Below are 17711 nucleotides of genomic sequence, written 5' to 3'. Positions count from 1 at the left end.
AATGCCCACGTATTACTGTTACCACCTTGAGAGACGTGGCTGCTGCCATCAGTAGGTGAAAGGTTGTTTTGCTGCCTGAGATGGAAAGTCCCTAGCCAACACCTTATTTTCTGGCTGTATAAGACAGGCACCTAAAAAGTGAAGGGATGGGAAGATAGGCAGTCCAGCAGGTGACCATTTAGAACTTCATGCTATAAATGGTTTTGGATTTCCAAAGATGAAACGAGTCTCCCCAGCACAGGGCAGTTGCAGGTCACACCCCCAGGGCCTGACTGGTTTTATCAATCTGGCTGTTCGGGGTCAGTGCAAAGGACGTCCTCACCACCTGAATTGCACATATACACAGATGGTGATGATTCTGATATACAAGAAATTGTCATGAAATTACAGTCTCGCTTTTGCATAGCAACCTTTCACTTTTGGATCTGAAGGGCAAGATGCTTGTTGCCCACTGGACCAATCACTCTTGCTATTTAGGCCACAACAGTGCAGAAATGACTGGATGGAGTCCCACATCGCCTTGGTGCTGTTGTCCCTGTGGTAATGGCAGATGCTGTCCATCAGGCCCTCCCCTACCTATACATTCAGCTTCTGTTCGTAAACAAAGTGCAGGATGGCCAAAGTCACCTTAGCAAGGAGGATAATTAGCAGCAGAATGAACAAGGACGTAAGCAGACACCTGTTTTTCTTGACAGAGCCTACGCAGCCCAGGAAGGCAACCACTGTGATAATGGAGCCCACGATGAGACGACAAGCTCATTGCCCAGCGTGAGGGAGGGGAGCTTATGGAAGAGCACTCCCAAGCTGTTGTGGGTCAGTGGGTACATCCCCTAAAAGTGCAGCAGCCACAGAACCGAAAGAGCAAGTTGGGCCGTGCGCAGTGGCTCACGCCTGTAATCCCAGGACTTTGGGAGCCTGAGGTGGCAGGATCGCTTGAGACCAGCCTGGGCAACATAGTGAGACCCTGAGTCTACAAAAAAAATTTTTTTTAATTAGCTGGGTGTGGTGGTGCCTGTGCATGCCTGTGGTCCCAGCTACTTGGGAGGCTAAGGTGGGAGATTGCTTGAGCCCAGAAGTTCAAGCTGCAGTGAGCTATGATGGAGCCACTGCACTCCAGCCTGGGAGATAGAGCAAGATCCTGTCTCAAAAAAAAAAAAAAAAAAAGAAAGAAAGAACGAGAGAAAGAGAGAAAGAAAAAGAAAAACAGGACATACTTCCACAATTTCAAGCTTCTCCTGCCCATGCTGGGATATTCTGGCCCTTTTTCAGGCACTAGTCCTCAGCCCTTCAGAGAGAATTTGTGATTATCCTTCAGATGGCCAAGACAAGGCTGGTAACATTCATGTCTAGGGTTATTTCAAAACTTATTTGATGTTTGAAACTAGCATTACAACTTTACTATTGAGGGTAATTTTTTTTAATGTGTTTATTGATCAACTGTATTTTCTTTTTTGTGAATTTTTCTTTTCAAATATTTTGTCCATTTATCTATTGTAAACTTGATTTTAATAAACTCATTATAATTAAAATTTATTAGTAAGACTTTTACGATTTTTGTTTTTAAAATAAGTGTTGGGCTGGGCACAGTGGCTCATGCCTGTAATCCTAGCACTTTGGGAGGCCAATGTGGGTGAATTGCTTGAGCTCAGGAGTTCCAGACCAGCCTGGGCAACATGAAACACCAGCTCTATAAAAAATACGAAAGTTAGCTGGGCATGGTGGCGTGCACCTGTGGTCCCAGCTACCCAGAGGCTGAAGTGCCAGGATTGCTTGAGCCTGGGAGGTCAAGGTTGCAGTGAGCCACGGCTGCACCACTGTACTCCATCCTGGGTGACACAGAGAGAATCTATCTCAAGAAAATAAAATAAAAATAAAAAATAAGTGTCATCAAATTAAGAAACAATTGACAAAACGAAAGTAAATCTTTGTAATCACAGAGAGAAAAAATCAAGCAGAGGTAAATGTTAATTCAAATAGTAAATGATGCCATCTAGTGGAAAATTTACTTTGACTCATTTCTTTGGATTACAGGTTCATAAATTTCAATCCCCCCAAATTTGGAATTGATGGGCTTTGTTAAAATACATAGTCCAGCCCCTCTTCTGCCTAGAGATTTCTAACTTCATGTGTGTGATAATCCAATAATTGTGTTTCAATAGTATCCATATTGGAAATTAGAAAAATTCCATTTCAGTTAAAAAGAGTGTCCCAGAAGTACCTTGTGCTTTCCCTTTTCATCAGAATGTTTACTAGTTTCACCATAATAAATAATTTTATTGCTAACAACGTTCTTTAGATGTGTTAGCCCCTGTACTGTTTTACTTGAATTGTTTTATTTAGTCTGTTCAAACACCATAAGTTACATACTATTATTATTGTATTTCACAAGTGAGAAGGTTGAGGGGGGAACTTAAGTAGCTTCTCCAAGGTCACACAGGTATACTGTATCTGAGCTCAGAACCCATCAGGTTATTGTGCACAGGCCTATGTGACAGGAAAGGTCATAGCCATGTGAACAGTGAAAAGGGACTAACTTTTAAAAGCCCAGTTCCAGTCCCATGATCCTATACTATCATCTACATTTAGCTTAGTATACTACGGGCAGAAATGAATCGTATTACTAAGGGCTATTTAGGGACATTTTGCTTTGATATGTTGCAACTTAATACGCACATGGTGACAGTCATACATTCAGATGTTCCTTAAATATTGGTTGTTGATTTCTGGTGTTATAAATTTGAGGATGTTTTCAATACTTTGCTGTTACTCTCTATTCTTCCCCTAAATAAAGTAAACGGAATTGCCTCAAACGCTCTATGTGCAGGCAAACTGAAACTAATTTATTTATAACTGGTTAGAAAACCCAGTTGATAGAGATCTGTCAGCCAAGCTAGTTGAGGCATGTCAGCCAAGCTAGCTGAGGCTTAAGCGTGGGTGCCTTCCCCTACCCAACAAGGGCCAAGGGTTGGGCCCACTCAGTGCTGGCAGAAGTCAAGTGCTGTTTCTCCTTAAGCAGAAACTTATCTTTCCTACAGTTCACCCCTTCCCTTGAGCCCAAATTATCAACTGACTTCAACTGAAAATTAATTCCTGCTACTGCCCTAGTCGGAAATAGTGTGAAGGTGACATAGGAACTTTACAGTAGTTTCCCTTGAGGGTAAGTCCTGGTAACTGCCCTATTCTCTAGTCCGTTAGTGACTTGGGGGGTAAGTCCTGATAACTGCCCTATTCTCTAGTCCCTTAGTGACTCTAATAACCGACTATGAAAGATTTCTTTGTGGGGGAAGGAAGGTGTGGCAACCGGAGACTTTCATTATCTCTTAAATATCTATCCAGTAGAAGTGTTTCCTTTTTGGTATCCTATAAACTACATTAACCTTAGAAAATCTCCTGAGCATTAGTGAACAAAGAACATCAAAAAATTAACTTTTTTTAAAAAAAAACAGGATGGCCCAAAAAACAAATAGACAAAAAATTAGGATGAACGCATAAACATTTCTCAATTTATTTTTACATTAGAGTGGGAGAGAAATTTGAAAATATAAACATATTTTCGTATTCTTTCCTTCTAGCCCCAGGAACTCAACGTGTGAAATGATAATGCCCAGAGATGCAAAAAAAAGTTCAGGTTGATATTCAGCAGAACGGAGGGAAAAAATGGATGACTAACAAGAAACTTTGAGTCTTCGGACATGGAAAAACTAGATGAAATAAAAATAAAAATAGACAACATTAATAGAGCACTAATTTGTGCCAGGCACTTTTCTAAATGTTCTTCGAATGCACAATCACATTTATCCCCTACCTTGACAGAACAAGGTAGGTACAATTATTAATCTTATACAGATAAGTAAAATGAGCAGTTAAGTCAGTTACTTGCCGAAGTAATCCGGCTACTAAACTGTGGACAGGAAACCAAGCTGTCAGGCCCCAGAGCCCAAGTTCCCATCTACTACACTGTAAGAAAGAGATCTAACATGCATCACTTCCTCGGAGAGTCGGAGAGTCGGAAGCAAACCTGGGATACAAATTCACTGAATGGATCACCCATTTGACTAACAGACATCTGCCTGTTACACAGTTATTTAGGCCCTTTGCGGCCTCCAAGCTCATTGACAGAAGTAAATTAGTTGTGCTTTATTACGCAAATACTTCACAATGACTGGGTCTCGGGCAGGAAGAATTTATATATTTTGGAGGGTCAGAGGCCTAGACCATTCCTTCCAGGTTCTCACTTTTTTAAATGAGACAGAAAGAAGTCAAACAAGATTACAGAAACTAATGGTATAGTAAAGACGTACATGAAACAAATGAATGCTTTCAATACATCCATGGCAATACATTCAACACAATACATGACAGTGTGTTTGAAACTTCACTTGGAGGTAACCACGTAGGTCCAAGCCTAACTCCCTACAACTCTGAGATCTGGCCACTGGCTTTCTAGCATCTCTGCCACAGGCCCCGGTGAAAGCCCAGACACCTCGACTTAAACACTGATTTAGTTTGTAGTCTGGTAAGGCGGCGGGGCACCCACTAGAGGCCTCAGCCCTGGGGCTGTCCTACGGCCTGCAGATGACGTCCGTGGGAAAAGCAGTCGGAGCAGGAGCACCCTCGGAACCAAAGCGCCCGCCCCGCCTACTCACCGGCAGCGTTTCCCAGAGCACCAGGGGGCGGGGCCTGGTCGGCTGGCTTGTACTACCGCGGAGCGAGGAGCTCGGCCCCGGCTGGCGGAGGCGCAGTGAGGCCTGGTCTCCGGCTGCCAGACCATGCTGAGCGGAGCACGCGGCAGGCTCGCCTCAGCGCTGCGGGGAACTAGCGCAGCGCGGTCCGCGGTCGCCTGTAGGTGTCTGCACGCGTCGGGCTCGCGGCCTTTGGCCGACCGGAGCAACAAGACGGAGGAGCCGCCCCGCGCCTTGGATCCGGCGCTGCTGGAGTTCCTGGTGTGCCCGCTCTCCAAGAAGCCGCTCAGGTGACTCGCTGGTCTTGGCCCTTCCTTCGCAGCCTCCCGGTGGGCGGAAAGGGAGTGGTGGACCGCGGCCTGTCTCAGCCACTGGGGACTTGTAGGTCGGTGAATACTCTCCGCTGCCATATTCTGGACTCTGTCCCCGCCGGTGCATGCACCTCCCGCTGCGGCGGGCAGAACGGGGGAGACCGGAGGCCAGGGGAGCCGCGTCCCACATCTCCCAGAGCACATAGCCAGCCTGCCGGAATGGCTCGAAGCGTTTTAGGCTTCGCGACCGGCTGCTCTTTGCAATCACCCGGGGACCGTTTTAAAAATGCCGATTCCCCTGCAGCCCCCAAGACGGGCAGACTTGGAATGCTCGGGGGTTGGGACCTGAACATTTGTATTTTCTTTTTTTCCTTTTAAGAGACAGGGTGCCCCCCTACGTTGCCCAGACTGGCCTAGAACTCCCACCTCAGCCTCCTCAGGAGTCGGGAGACAGGCGCCGCCGCCACGCCCAGCTTATTTGTGTTCTTAAATGGTCCCTAAATGATTTCTAACGTACCACCAGGTTCTTGAATTACTGCGATTCAGGACAAGTCCAAAGCCATCCGGTTTTTAAGCCAAGATAATGAAAAGTATTTTACCCTCCAGATTCTTGTGAAAGTGTCTTGTACAACTGGTGCCTGACAATCTTAAGCAATTCAGCTGTGTATGCTGCCTGGTGGCTCTTAGTTGTGGCCTAGCAGATTTCTTAGAAGCCTCTTTAACCTAGTTTTTGGGAAGACAGCTCTACAGTTTCCAAGCTCCCAAAAATGGAATATTGACAACACTAACGCTAGTATTACAAATCGCATAAACGAAACACCAAAACGTTGTCAGTGGTTATCTTTGAGTGGTAGATTGCTAGCAATTTTTCATATTTCTTTTTTCCCATAATAAACATATTCAGTTTTCTCAAACCTTGAAATTATTTGATTTGCGTTTATAACTAGCTCACGGCAGACTTACTGCTTTCCAAAGTTTCCTCATTTCTGCCCTCTCACCTTTTCCAGTGATTTCCTTCTAATGGATTAGTTAAGTTTTTCTGCTTAGCATTTATTCTAAAACGAAGAAGTTGATTTTTCTCTAGTGTTTATTCCAGTAGTAAATTAACAGAGATGATTTGGGGGTTGACCAAAGTAATGAAGGAATATTTGGATAAGAGAGGGGGATCTTTTCTGACTAGTATGAAAAAAAAATTAAAGAATAACTTGTGAATAAGGTGAAAAAGAGAATATGAGAGAAACTGACTAAAATGGGAATAATTATAGATTCTAAGAGAATTTTTCTAAGATAAAAGGTTGAATTGGCTATCGTTGCTTTTAATGAAAGAAGACTATTCTGGGATTAACTCCATACCAAGAATTGGATAAATGATGGTATTTGTTGAAAATCAGGCTCTTCAATTATTTTATTTTTCCACAACTCATTTTGTTCTTTTTTTTTTCCACCCCAGATATGAAGCATCAACAAATGAATTGATTAATGAAGAGTTGGGAATAGCTTATCCAATCATTGATGGGATTCCTAATATGATACCACAGGCAGCTAGGATGACGCATCAAAGTAAGAAGCAGGAAGAAGTGGAGCAGCGCTAGTTCATAATTAAAAAAACATAAAACGCAACAGCCAACTTTTCTTAGTACCATATACCTTTTAAAACACAGTGGCAGGTAATAAGTGGAAGAGAAGAATGTTTCTGTCTCTTCCTACATTGACTGTTCTTATTCCACTGGTTTCTTTAACAGGACTGTTCTACTCAGCCTCTGTGGAAGAAAACTTCCCACAGGGCTGCACTAGCACAGCCAGCCTTTGCTTTTACAGCCTGCTCTTGCCTATTACCATACCAGTGTATGTATTCTTCCACCTTTGGACTTGGATGGGTATTAAACTCTTCAGGCATAATTGATGCAACTAGAGTCAATATGCTGTATACATTAATGGTAGTTCTTGGGCATCTATCTCTGAAAGCTCAAATGGATGGAATTGAGTTTGTGGGAAAGAGGCTTTGCTTTGCGCATATCAGGCTTAGGACTGTGGGAGGCTTAAGTTGCAGGTGCTTCTTTTATTGTGCTCTTGTTCTGCCCTTGTTTTTTGAAGGCTCTGACTTATAACTGCTGTATCAGAAGAAACATTTTGACAGTGTCTTGTTGGAGATAAACATCCCTAATTGACATGTGATGACTATTTCTTATTCCATTCATCTAAAAGTCATTGAAATTTTGTTTTGCTTGTTTGTTTAGCTTCAAGGTCTTTGGTAAAGTCACATGTTAGGGATGACTGAAATAATTCCAAAGGAGTGATGTTGGAATAGTCCCTGTAAGGGAGAGAAATGCATTTGAATGAATGTGATACAAAACCATATAATGAAATAGAAATTTCATGTACTTACAAAAATTGAGTTTGTAAAATTACCTTCATTTCTTTGACATTAAATGCTTATATTAGCAATAAAGATGTTGACACTTTCCCATAAAAAATAAACCAGTTTGTAATCATTTGTTTTGTTTATTTGTTTGGTCACAGAAGTGTTATTGATACTAAGGGAAGTTGTAAAACTGCACTAAATATAGCTGTGTTGAGAGAGGTACTTAATACCTAAAATAGAATCATTTCCTAGGAAAGTAGGGGGTGGGAAGACTTGCAAGTAGTGGATTGTGCCCTGTTGAGCTTAGAGCCATATTTTGAGCCACATTTCAGTTTATTTTCCCAGGACGCTGAATAACACCACTAAGGGCATGAGCATCGACACATTAATAGCCTCTGATTTTCCAGAACTTTCAGTAAGACTAATCGAGCATAGTATAATACTTCTGAAGTATAGTGTGTTTCAGTAGTTAACCCAGAGAAACCAAAGAACCGAATACAAACTTTATTTTTATTGGAATCTTATGTTAACAGAAACCTGAAACAGTGATTCTTCTGCATCAAAAAATTAAGACATGTTAGATGTGTTTTCTTTTGAATTAATTCAGGGTATACTGTAGTATAAATGACATGTTAAAATTACCCTATGGCAACATACAGATAACCTGGAAGACTACAAGTTCCCAGGTATTTCTTGAAGAGTTGTTCTTTTCAGTTAACCCTAAATCTCACACTTAACCTTAAGTCAGGGAAAAGGAAACAATTCTGAAAAGTACGTACTCTATCTCAAGAAGTCAATTGCAATTTCAGCTTTTGGGGAAGTTGAGTGTTTGACCATTTTAGGAAACACTGACACGCATGCCCTTGGGGAGTTTAGTATTTAACACCATCCTCTCACTAATATAATTTATTTAGCTATCAGTTGTTATAGTATAAACATACACCAGGTACAATTATAAACATAGTGCTGTGTCTTCAATCTTATAACCCTAAGGAGTAGGTAATATTAGCACCATTTTACAGATAAGGAAACAAGCACAGAGAGATTAAGTGACTTACCCAAGGTAACATAGCTAATAATTGGATTGAAATGTAAACCATCTAGCCATCCGGCTTCAGTCTTAACTACCATGCCATGTGCCACTTTATTTTGTATTATTTGGTCCTTTCTATTTACAAGAACAAGAATCAAAATGCTTAGTTTCTAATTTTTATTCAAGACTGGACTAGGTGACCATCCCCCTGCTTTTTTTTTTTTTTTTTTTTTTGAGACAGGATCTCACTCTTTTGCCCAGGCTGGAGTGCAGTGGCATGGTATGATCATGGCTCACTGCAGCCTCTACCTCCTGAGTCAAGTGATTCTCCCACCTCAGCCTCCCAATTAGCTGGGACTACAGTCACCTGCCACCATACCCGGCTAATTTTTTTTTGTATTTTTTTGTAGACATGGGGTTTCACCATGTTGTCCAGGCTGGTCTCAACTCCTGGGCTCAAGCGATCTACACGCCTCAGTCTCCCAAAGTGCTGGGATTACAGGAGTGAGCCACTACACCCAGCCAGTGTCCTCCTTATTGCTTAAGGCACCGTACACTTTATTCTAGCACTTAACCTTGTGCTGCAATTGTGTGGTTTTTGTCTCCTGTCTATACAGTAAATGCTGAACATTTTAAATCTAATGTTTAGCACAGAGCAGGCAGTAAGTGCCTCCCGAATGAACACATGGCTCTGAGAAGCCTTATAACTTCAGCCAAGTTACTTAGCATTCTGGGCCTCATTTTTAGGGCTAAAAAGTCCTTACCCTTGTTTCATAAAATGGTGAGGATCAAATAAAATTTTATATGTGAGGGTACTTTGTAAAGAACTAAGTGATACTTCTAGAGACCATGTGAGGAACTTCGTGGACCCATTCGCCAGTGAAACAAGCCTAACTAGTGAAAATTATAAACAAAACAACCATTTAAACAATCTGGAAATTGTCCTAAGGGCATACAGCTCATTAAATAAAGAAACATTCAAGGAAACCTACTGAAACTTAATAAGAACAGCAAGTTTTTGTCATCTGACCTAGCAACCATGTCTTTTTTGCTCCCTTTCAGCTCGGCAATGGCCACTCCAGGAGGGTGCAGTCAAGAACACAGGGCTTGCTCTTCCCCCAGCTCCTAGTTGAGGGTTATGGTACCTCCCAGGAGGCACGGGCCATCAGCATAGTAAAGGTAATTATGTAATTATAAAAGACAGTATAAATGCGTATTTCGTCATTCTTATTTATAGGGCAATTGCAGAAAAAAACCATGTATACGCAAGATGCATTTGGGAGCCTGTAACATAGATAACATATTTAGTATTAACATCACAAAGGAAATGGAGGTAAGCAAAGCTGTATTTGCAGTATGAAAATGATACCAGATAGTAACTTGAATTCATAGAAATACACGAAGAGAACCACAAGAGGTAAATAATATTAATGTAATGAATGCTATAAATATATACTTGCTCTCCTTTTCTCAGTTTAAGAGACATTAGATTATATAAAGTAATTATAACTAAGTGTTGAGTTTGTAACATACAGATGTGATTACGTAACAGTGGCACAGCAAGAGGGAGAAAGGAATTGCGCACTTGATACGTGGCTAGGTCAAATAATGCTTCTATATCTTACCGACACTTTTTTGTTGTTGTTGTCATTGTTTGAGATGGAGTCTCTCTCTCACCCAGGCTGGAGTGCAGTGGCACGATGTCTGCTCACTGCAACCTCCGCCTCCTGGGTTCAAGTGATTCTCCTGCCTCAGCCTACCCAGTAGCTGGGATTACAGGGGTGCAACCACCACACCTGGCTAATTTTTGTATTTTTAGTAGAGACGAGGTTTCACCATGTTGGCCAGGCTGGTTCTGAACTCCCGTCCTCAAGTGATCCACCCTCGTCTGCCTCCCAAAGTGCTGGGATTACAGGAGTGAGCCACCATGCCCAGCCTCTTATTGACATTCTTATGAACAGATCAGCAGTTTTAAAAGACCTCTTAAGCCTTCATACACTGCTGGTGAGAATTTAAAATGTTGCAGCTTCTTTGGAAAACAGCAAGACCACAAAAGGTCAAATGTAGAGTTGCCACATGACCCAGCAATTTCACTCCCAGGTATATACTCAAGAGAAGTGAGAACTTAAGTACTCATGATAGTTTGTATGCAAATGTTCATAGCAGCATCATTTAGAATAGCCAAAAAGCAGAAACAACCCAAACGTCCATAAACTGATGAATGGATAGATAAAATGTAATATGAATATAATGAAATAATATTTGGCAATATAAAGTAATAAAGTAGTGATACATGCTAGACTATGGATGAACCTTGCAAACATTATGCTAAGTCGTAGAAGCCAGTTACGAAAGGTCACATAGTCTAATTTCATTTATTTGAAATGTCCATAATAGTCAATCTCTAGAGACAAACAGTAGATTAGTAGCTGCATAGAACTGGGGAAGAAGGGGGAGATTGTGCAGTTTTTGCTAAAGGATACAAGGTTTCTCTTTGGGGTGATAAAAATATTATAAAATGGACTATGGTGGCACTTTGGGAGGCCAAGGTGGGAGGACCGCTTGAGCCCAGGAGTTCGAGACCATCCTGGGCAACATAGGGAGACCCTGTCTCTATAAAAATTAAAAATAAATAAAAAAAATTAGCTGGGCATGGTGGTGTGTGCCTGTGGTCCCAGCTACTCAGGAGGCTGAGGTGGGAGGATCCAGCCCAGGAGGTCAAGGATGCGGTGAGCCATGATCATGCCACTGCACTCCAGCCTGGGCAACCCAGCAAGACCTTGTCTCAAAAAAAAAAAAAAAAAAACAACAAAACCCAAACAGAAAAATTGACTGTGGTGATGCTTGCACAATTCTGTGAAGATACTAAAAACCATTGAGTTATATACTATATATGGTTGAGTTACATGCTGTGTGAATTCTATCTCAATAAAGTTGTTAGAGGAAAATTTAAAAAGCAGTATCTCAGTGTCCAGCCTAAGGCTCAGTGGTTCCAGGTCACTTGCTGGAGGTCAGATGCTGGTTAGAGGCATGGCCAAAAGTGAATGCAGGTCTTATGCCTTCTAAATTTTGTCCACCCATTGTGCTACTTCTAGTGACCCTATGAAATATGACACCCTGTATTGGGAATTCAACAGGTTTCTAGTGTTCCTTCCCAAGCTTCTCACTAGCAGATCATCCTGGCTTCATATCTGTTCATAGGGACACAAGCTGACCATTACGTAGCTCATGCTGCATGCCAGGGCTTTGACCCCACCACTTCCATCTATTGCACTGTAAACTCACCATGAGGAACACTGTCTTATTCCTACATTAGTGAAACTCTTCCCCACTCCTCCTCCTCAATAACTCGCTGACTTCACAATGCCAGGGGACCTATTGCTTCCTTAAAGACTCTTAACAAGATTCTCTTTGTAAGTGTCCTCAACTGCATCCCTGACAAATCATCTTTAACCACCTGTTAATGAGATCCTTCCCACCAGCTCTAAATGAGAAATTCCCATCCTGAGGGAGCAAAACCTGGCCTATTGTGTGACCTACTCTCCTCCTTTATTTGCTGCCAATCCTGCAGAGGGGATTGGTTTTGTTTTGTTTTGTTTTGTTTTTGAGACATAGGCTTGCTCCCGGGTTCACGCCATTCTCCTGTCTCAGCCTCCCAAGTAGCTGGGACTACAGGCCCCCGCCACCACGCGGGTATTTTTTGTAGAGATGGGATTTCACCGATTAGGCAGGATGGTCTAGATCTCCTGACCTTGTGATCCGCCCGCCTCGGCCTCCCAAAGTGCTGGGATTACAGGCGTGAGCCACCATGCCCGGCCCAAAGCAGGGAATTTTAAGGAGGCCCCTCTGAACTTGAGACTGCATCTGTAAGATGAAAATTACGATACCTACTTCCAGACCAAGGGAGAGTTTTAAATTAGGTAGAGAATGTGAGACTATCTAGGAGAGCCAAGAGCCACAGTAGATTCTCCCTACTGTGTGTAGTGGTAGAGAAAGCCTGTCCCCTATTCCAAGTTTTGTCCCTCTTAGTGAAATGCTCCATTTGGAGGCGATTGTTGTCTTCTGCATTTGCCACTAGATGGCACTTTTGGTTAACTCATGGGACCAATGGCCACTGAGCCCTCAGAAGGAAGCAGAAAGAGAACTGCACTGGTGAAATGCAGAGCTAGGTAGCATCCAGCAGAATGCCATGAGAGCCGAAGTGAATCCTGAAAAATGAATAGGAATAACCAAGACAGAGGAGGAGGCAGAATTGAAGAGAGGAGGTGAGGAAGAGGGAGAGAGAGTGGTGCAATGGGAAGAGGGTTCCAGGCAAAAGAAAAAGCATGTGTGAAAACACAGAGAAGAGACTGGCCCATTCAGGAAACTGAAATAGAATCATGGGCTGCTTAATGATGTTTCCATTAACAACAGACCACATATACAACCCATAAGATTATATGAGGAGCTAAAAATTCCTGTCACCTAGTAGCATCATAGCTGCCATAATGTTGTAAAGCAATTGCTTTATTTTTTAAATAAATGTAGTGTAGCCTAAGTGTACAGTGTTTATAAAGTCTACAGTGGTATAATGTCCTAGGCCTTCACATTCACTCACCACTCACTCACTGACTCACTCAGAGCAACTTTCAGTCCTGCAAGCTCCATTCATGCTAAGTACCATTTTTAAAAATCTTTTATATCATATTTTTACTGTACCTTTTCTATTTTTAGATATACAAATATCGACCATTGTGTTACAATTGCCTACATTGTTCAGTACAGTACACATGCTGTACAGGTTTGTAACATCATGCAAACATCACAGAGTGTACTTACAAACACAGCGTGTAAGTGTACTCTGTGATGTTTACACAGTAACAAAATCTCCCAAACAGTGGGAGATGAGGCTGGAGCTGTACACTGGGCACATCAAGAAGGATTTGGGAGCTGTAATAATAGTGTCAGTGAAATCGGAATTTATTACCTGACTTTTAAATTATTTGGATTTGTGCAGCTGATAAACACTATCGTTATTTTTCCCATGAAAAAGGAAAAAGAAAAAAAAGCACGTGCAGCATTCCAGAGGGTTTGTGTGTTACAGATCCCTGCTGTGGCAAGTGTTCATACTTACAGTACAGTAACCACTTGTCACATGTAGATATTGAGTACTAGAAATGTGACTGTGACTGAGAACCTTTTAAATGTATTGAATTTTTATTAAAGAGCCAATACAGCACAGCACAGTTCTAGACTGTTTTTCCCACTGCTGCCAATGAATGTGTTTACTTTTCAAAATTCTTCAAAGACTAAGCCTTATGTACAGAGGAGTCCAATTTATTGGACAGTGCAGATATAGATTTCCAGCTTCACAGCAAGCTCTGCTGGACAGTGTTGGTCTAGATACAGGGAGACCAATTGAGAGGCTAATGAAGTGATGGGACAAGAGATGATTTTTTTTTTTTTTTTGAGACTGAGTCTTGTTCTGTCGCCCAGGCTGGAGTGCAATGGCACAATCTCGGCTCACTGCAAACTCCGCCTCTCGAGTTCAAGCAATTCTCCTGCCTCAGCTCCCCGAGTAGCTGGGATTACAGGCACCCACCACCATACCCAGCTAATTATTGTATTTTTGGTAGAGACAGGGTTTCACCATTGTTGGCCACGCTGGTCTCGAACTCCTGACCTCAGGTGACCCACCCGCCTCGATGTCCCAAAGTGCTGGGATTACAGGTGTGAGCCACTGTGCCCAGCCAGTAGATGATGATCTTGAACTTTGAGCACTGGCAGCAGTGGGGTTACAGAGATGTTAAAACTAAAATTATTAGAACTTGACTTGAATGTGGGATGTGGTAAAAAAAAGAGGGAGAAATGGAAGATGACCGTAGGCTTCTTCTTGAAGATATTGGTGGGATCACTCCAAGCTGTGAAATATAGAAAAACATTTTTGGACTAAAAAATGACAATTTTCTCCTTGCAAATGTTGAGATTAAAGAGCCAAGGGGCATATAGGTAGTGACACAGACTACACAGAAAAATGGCTATGGTGCTGGAATATATGAATTCCTGTAGGTCAGAGGTATAGCTCCAGGTATCACAGGCAGACCTCATCTGTCAGCTTAAAGAGGAGACACTTTAGCCATGGGCCCAGTAATAACTGAAGCCATAGACTTGATCAGGAGTCCAGGGGTTGGGGGTATAAGGATACAAAGAAAATGGAAAATAAGCCAGGAAAAGGAGAGCAGTAATCAAAGGCTTCAAATGTGGTAGAAATGATTTAAGATGGAAATAACAAGTTTCTGTTGATATTTGCAACAAAAAAAGTCATCTGTGGCTTTTACTAGAGCAGTCTGAGTGGGAGAAGTGGGGGACTGGAGGGCAGATCACAGTGTCACAGAGATATTAAGGCTGGAATTTCCTAATTGTAGATTTTTAGGAAAAAGCATAGGAAGAAGGGAAAGGGGGATATATAATGGAAGAGGGAAATTTTAAAATGTATTATCTTAATGGCAGAAATGTGGATATGGAAGAGCCTGTGGTGAAGCAATTGAAGATTAAAAGACATAAGAAAGCTGGCTGGGCATAGTGGCTTACGCCTGTAATCCCAGCACTTTGGGAGGCCAAAGTTGGTGGATCACCTGAGGCCAGGAGTTGAGATCAGCTTGGGCAACATGGCCAAACCCCATCTCTACCAAAAATATAAAAATTAGCTGGGTGTGGTGTGCATACCTGTAATTCCAGCTACTTGGGAGGCTGAGGCATGAGAATCCCTTGAACCCAGGAAGCAAAGGTTGTGGGGAGGCAGAGGTTGTGGTGGGCCAGCATCGCACTATTGCATTCCAGCCTGGGCAATAGAGCGAGGCTCTGTCTCAAAAAAAGAAAAACAAAACAAAACAAAACAAAAAAAAATAGGAAAGCATGGAGAAATGATGGAGGTCTTAGAGATGGAAAGGAATGCAGAGCACAAATAGAGCACAAGACACCTCTCCTCAGAGACAGGGAGGGAGAAAGAAACAAAGGGTGTTGGAAGTGGGTTTACAGATAGCTAGCAAGTAGGAAATTCCAGGCCAGGCGCGGGGGCTCACGCCTGTAATCCCAGCACTTTGGGAGGCCAAGGCGGGTGGATCACGAGGTCAGGAGATTGAGACCATCCTGGCTAACACGGTGAAACCCCATCTCTACTAAAACTACAAAAAAATAGCCGGGCGTGGTGGTGGTCGCCTGTCGTCCCAGCTACTCAGGAGGCTGACAGGAGAATCGCTTGAACCCAGGAGGCAGAGGTTGCAGTGAGCTGAGATCATGCCACTGTGCTCCAGCCTGGGCGACAGAGTGAGATTCCATCTCAAAAAAAAAAAAAGAGGAAATTCCAGAGGTAGATCCCACTCTATCAAGTTAGGTCTAATCAGTGGACATCACACACCAGGTACAACTATTACTCTTTCTTCTATAACAAACACAATTTAGCACACATTTAAAAATACATATTAAATAAGATAGATTTTATTCTGTCCCATTTTCTCTCTGCTTGAGAATATAAATACCACTTCATAACAGAGGAAAACATTTACTCACTGGTGTTGTTTGAGTTTGTATCTTGTCTTATTATTAATTTGTTTTATTGTATTAGCAAATGAAAGACACTGTTCATTTTCTACCTATTGTGAGCTATCCTTCAAATACTTTCAGGTTGCGTGTTTTATAAGTTGGCCTTGAATATCTTATTTTATTAATCATACTTAGACTCTTGTACCCTCTTAACAGACCATTGTCTTTAACCAGTTTCAAAAAATTATTCCTCTCTTGTTTCTCCCGTACTGTGAGCATCTCTTACAAAACTATTAGCCAGGGTAACTCCTTAAAAGGTCATCCTTGTGATTTAGGGACTGAGGCAAATTCTTTCAACTCAAAGTTGCCCTAAATTCTGTCCCCAGGCAAACAGCTTGCCATCTTGGCACACACACACACACAAGGAAATACATGTTCATTTATGTACTCAAAAAGTATACAGTGACAGATTTCCCAAGGCATATTAGAATTTAATAGTTGCTGCTTGTACTAGAACTGTTTCTTTAGAATAGCTCCTCAATTTCTTTCTCCATTGGATGCAATTCTAGGGGAACTGCCAATCATCTTAACCTTTCCTGGCCATGGAATGGGTATGAGACTCAAGGTAGGCAAATAAGAAAGATCATCTCTCTTTGGAATTTAAAAACAGTTTTATTGAGATATAAGAGGCATACAATAAATCACACACATTTACAGTGTGTAATTCGACAAATTATGGGATATGTATATACCTGTGAAACCATTCTCACCATTGAAATAATGAACATGTCCATCATCCCGCAAAGGTTCCTTGTGCCATTCTGTAATCCTTACCTCCTGTCCCTCCCCACCCCCATCTCCTTTCCCAGGCAACCACTTATCTGCTTTCTGTCACTATACTTTAGCTTGCAATGTCTGGCATTTTATATAAATGAATCATACAGGATATAGTCATCGTTAGCTTCTTTCACTCAGTATAATTATTTAGAGATTCCTGCATGTTGTTGTGTCAACAGTCCATTCCTTTTTATTGCTGAATATTATTCTATAGTATGGACAGACCACAAATTATTTATGTATTCACCTATTGATGGACATTTGAGTTGTTTTCCATTTCTGGCTATTAAAAATAAAGCTGCTATGAACATTTGTATGTAATCCTTACATGGCCATACACTTTTATTTCTCTTGGGTAAATTCCTAAGAGTAGAGTAGCAGGATCATATGGTAGATATTTCTTTTTAAGAAACTACCGGCCGGGCGCGGTGGCTCAAGCCTGTAATCCCAGCACTTTGGGAGGCCGAGGCGGGTGGATCACGAGGTCAGGAGATCGAGACTATCCTGGCTAACATGGTGAAACCCCGTCTCTACTAAAAATACAAAAAACTAGCCGGGCGTGGTGGCGGGCGCCTGTAGTCTCAGCTACTTGGGAGGCTGAGGCGGGAGAATGGCGTGAACCCGGGAGGCGGAGCTTGCAGTGAGCTGAGATCACGCCACTGCACTCCAGCCTGGGAGACACAGCGAGACTCCGTCTCAAAAAAAAAAAAAAAGAAACTACCTAACGGTTTTCCAAAGTGGTCAAACCATTTAAATTCCCACCAACCGTGTATAAGAGTTCTAGTTCTTCCACATCCTTATCAACACTTGGTATGTCTATTTAATTTTAGCCATGGTAATAGGGGTGATGTGGTACCTTACTTGGGTTTTGATTTGCAGTTCCATAATGATAAATGTTGTTGAGCTTATTTGCCATCGATCTATCTTCTTGTATCTGTTCAAATCTTTGCCCATTTTAAAATTGA

The 17711-nt window shown here is 42.1% G+C and overlaps 2 protein-coding genes, 1 long non-coding RNA gene and 1 pseudogene across 3 annotated transcripts; 3 read left to right on the top strand and 1 right to left on the bottom strand.

Moving 5' to 3' along the window:
• Positions 1 to 253: 253 nt before the first annotated feature.
• Positions 254 to 4771, bottom strand: LOC135970754 (leukocyte surface antigen CD53 pseudogene; annotated as a pseudogene).
• PYURF (PIGY upstream open reading frame) lies at positions 4683 to 7485 on the top strand. Its single transcript, XM_015450642.4, has 2 exons — positions 4683 to 4972; positions 6444 to 7485. The coding sequence occupies exons 1-2, from the start codon at positions 4770 to 4772 to the stop codon at positions 6583 to 6585; spliced, it is 345 nt and encodes a 114-aa protein (XP_015306128.3). The 5' UTR covers positions 4683 to 4769; the 3' UTR covers positions 6586 to 7485.
• PIGY (phosphatidylinositol glycan anchor biosynthesis class Y) lies at positions 6479 to 7485 on the top strand. The gene has a single exon (XM_045393361.3). It carries the CDS (start codon positions 6681 to 6683, stop codon positions 6894 to 6896), a length of 216 nt encoding a protein of 71 aa, XP_045249296.1. The 5' UTR covers positions 6479 to 6680; the 3' UTR covers positions 6897 to 7485.
• Positions 7486 to 9446: 1961 nt separating this feature from the next.
• Positions 9447 to 17067, top strand: LOC102142750 (uncharacterized). Its single transcript, XR_012434957.1, has 2 exons — positions 9447 to 9567; positions 16479 to 17067. It is a non-coding gene; the product is annotated as an uncharacterized lncRNA (long non-coding RNA).
• The last annotated feature ends 644 nt before the right edge of the window (positions 17068 to 17711 follow it).

This window comes from Macaca fascicularis, chromosome 5 (assembly GCF_037993035.2).
Source record: "Macaca fascicularis isolate 582-1 chromosome 5, T2T-MFA8v1.1".
In the NCBI taxonomy this organism is placed as follows: Eukaryota; Metazoa; Chordata; class Mammalia; order Primates; family Cercopithecidae; genus Macaca; species Macaca fascicularis.
The sequence above is the reverse complement of the archived record's forward strand: the minus strand, read 5'-3'. Positions and strand labels throughout refer to the sequence as shown.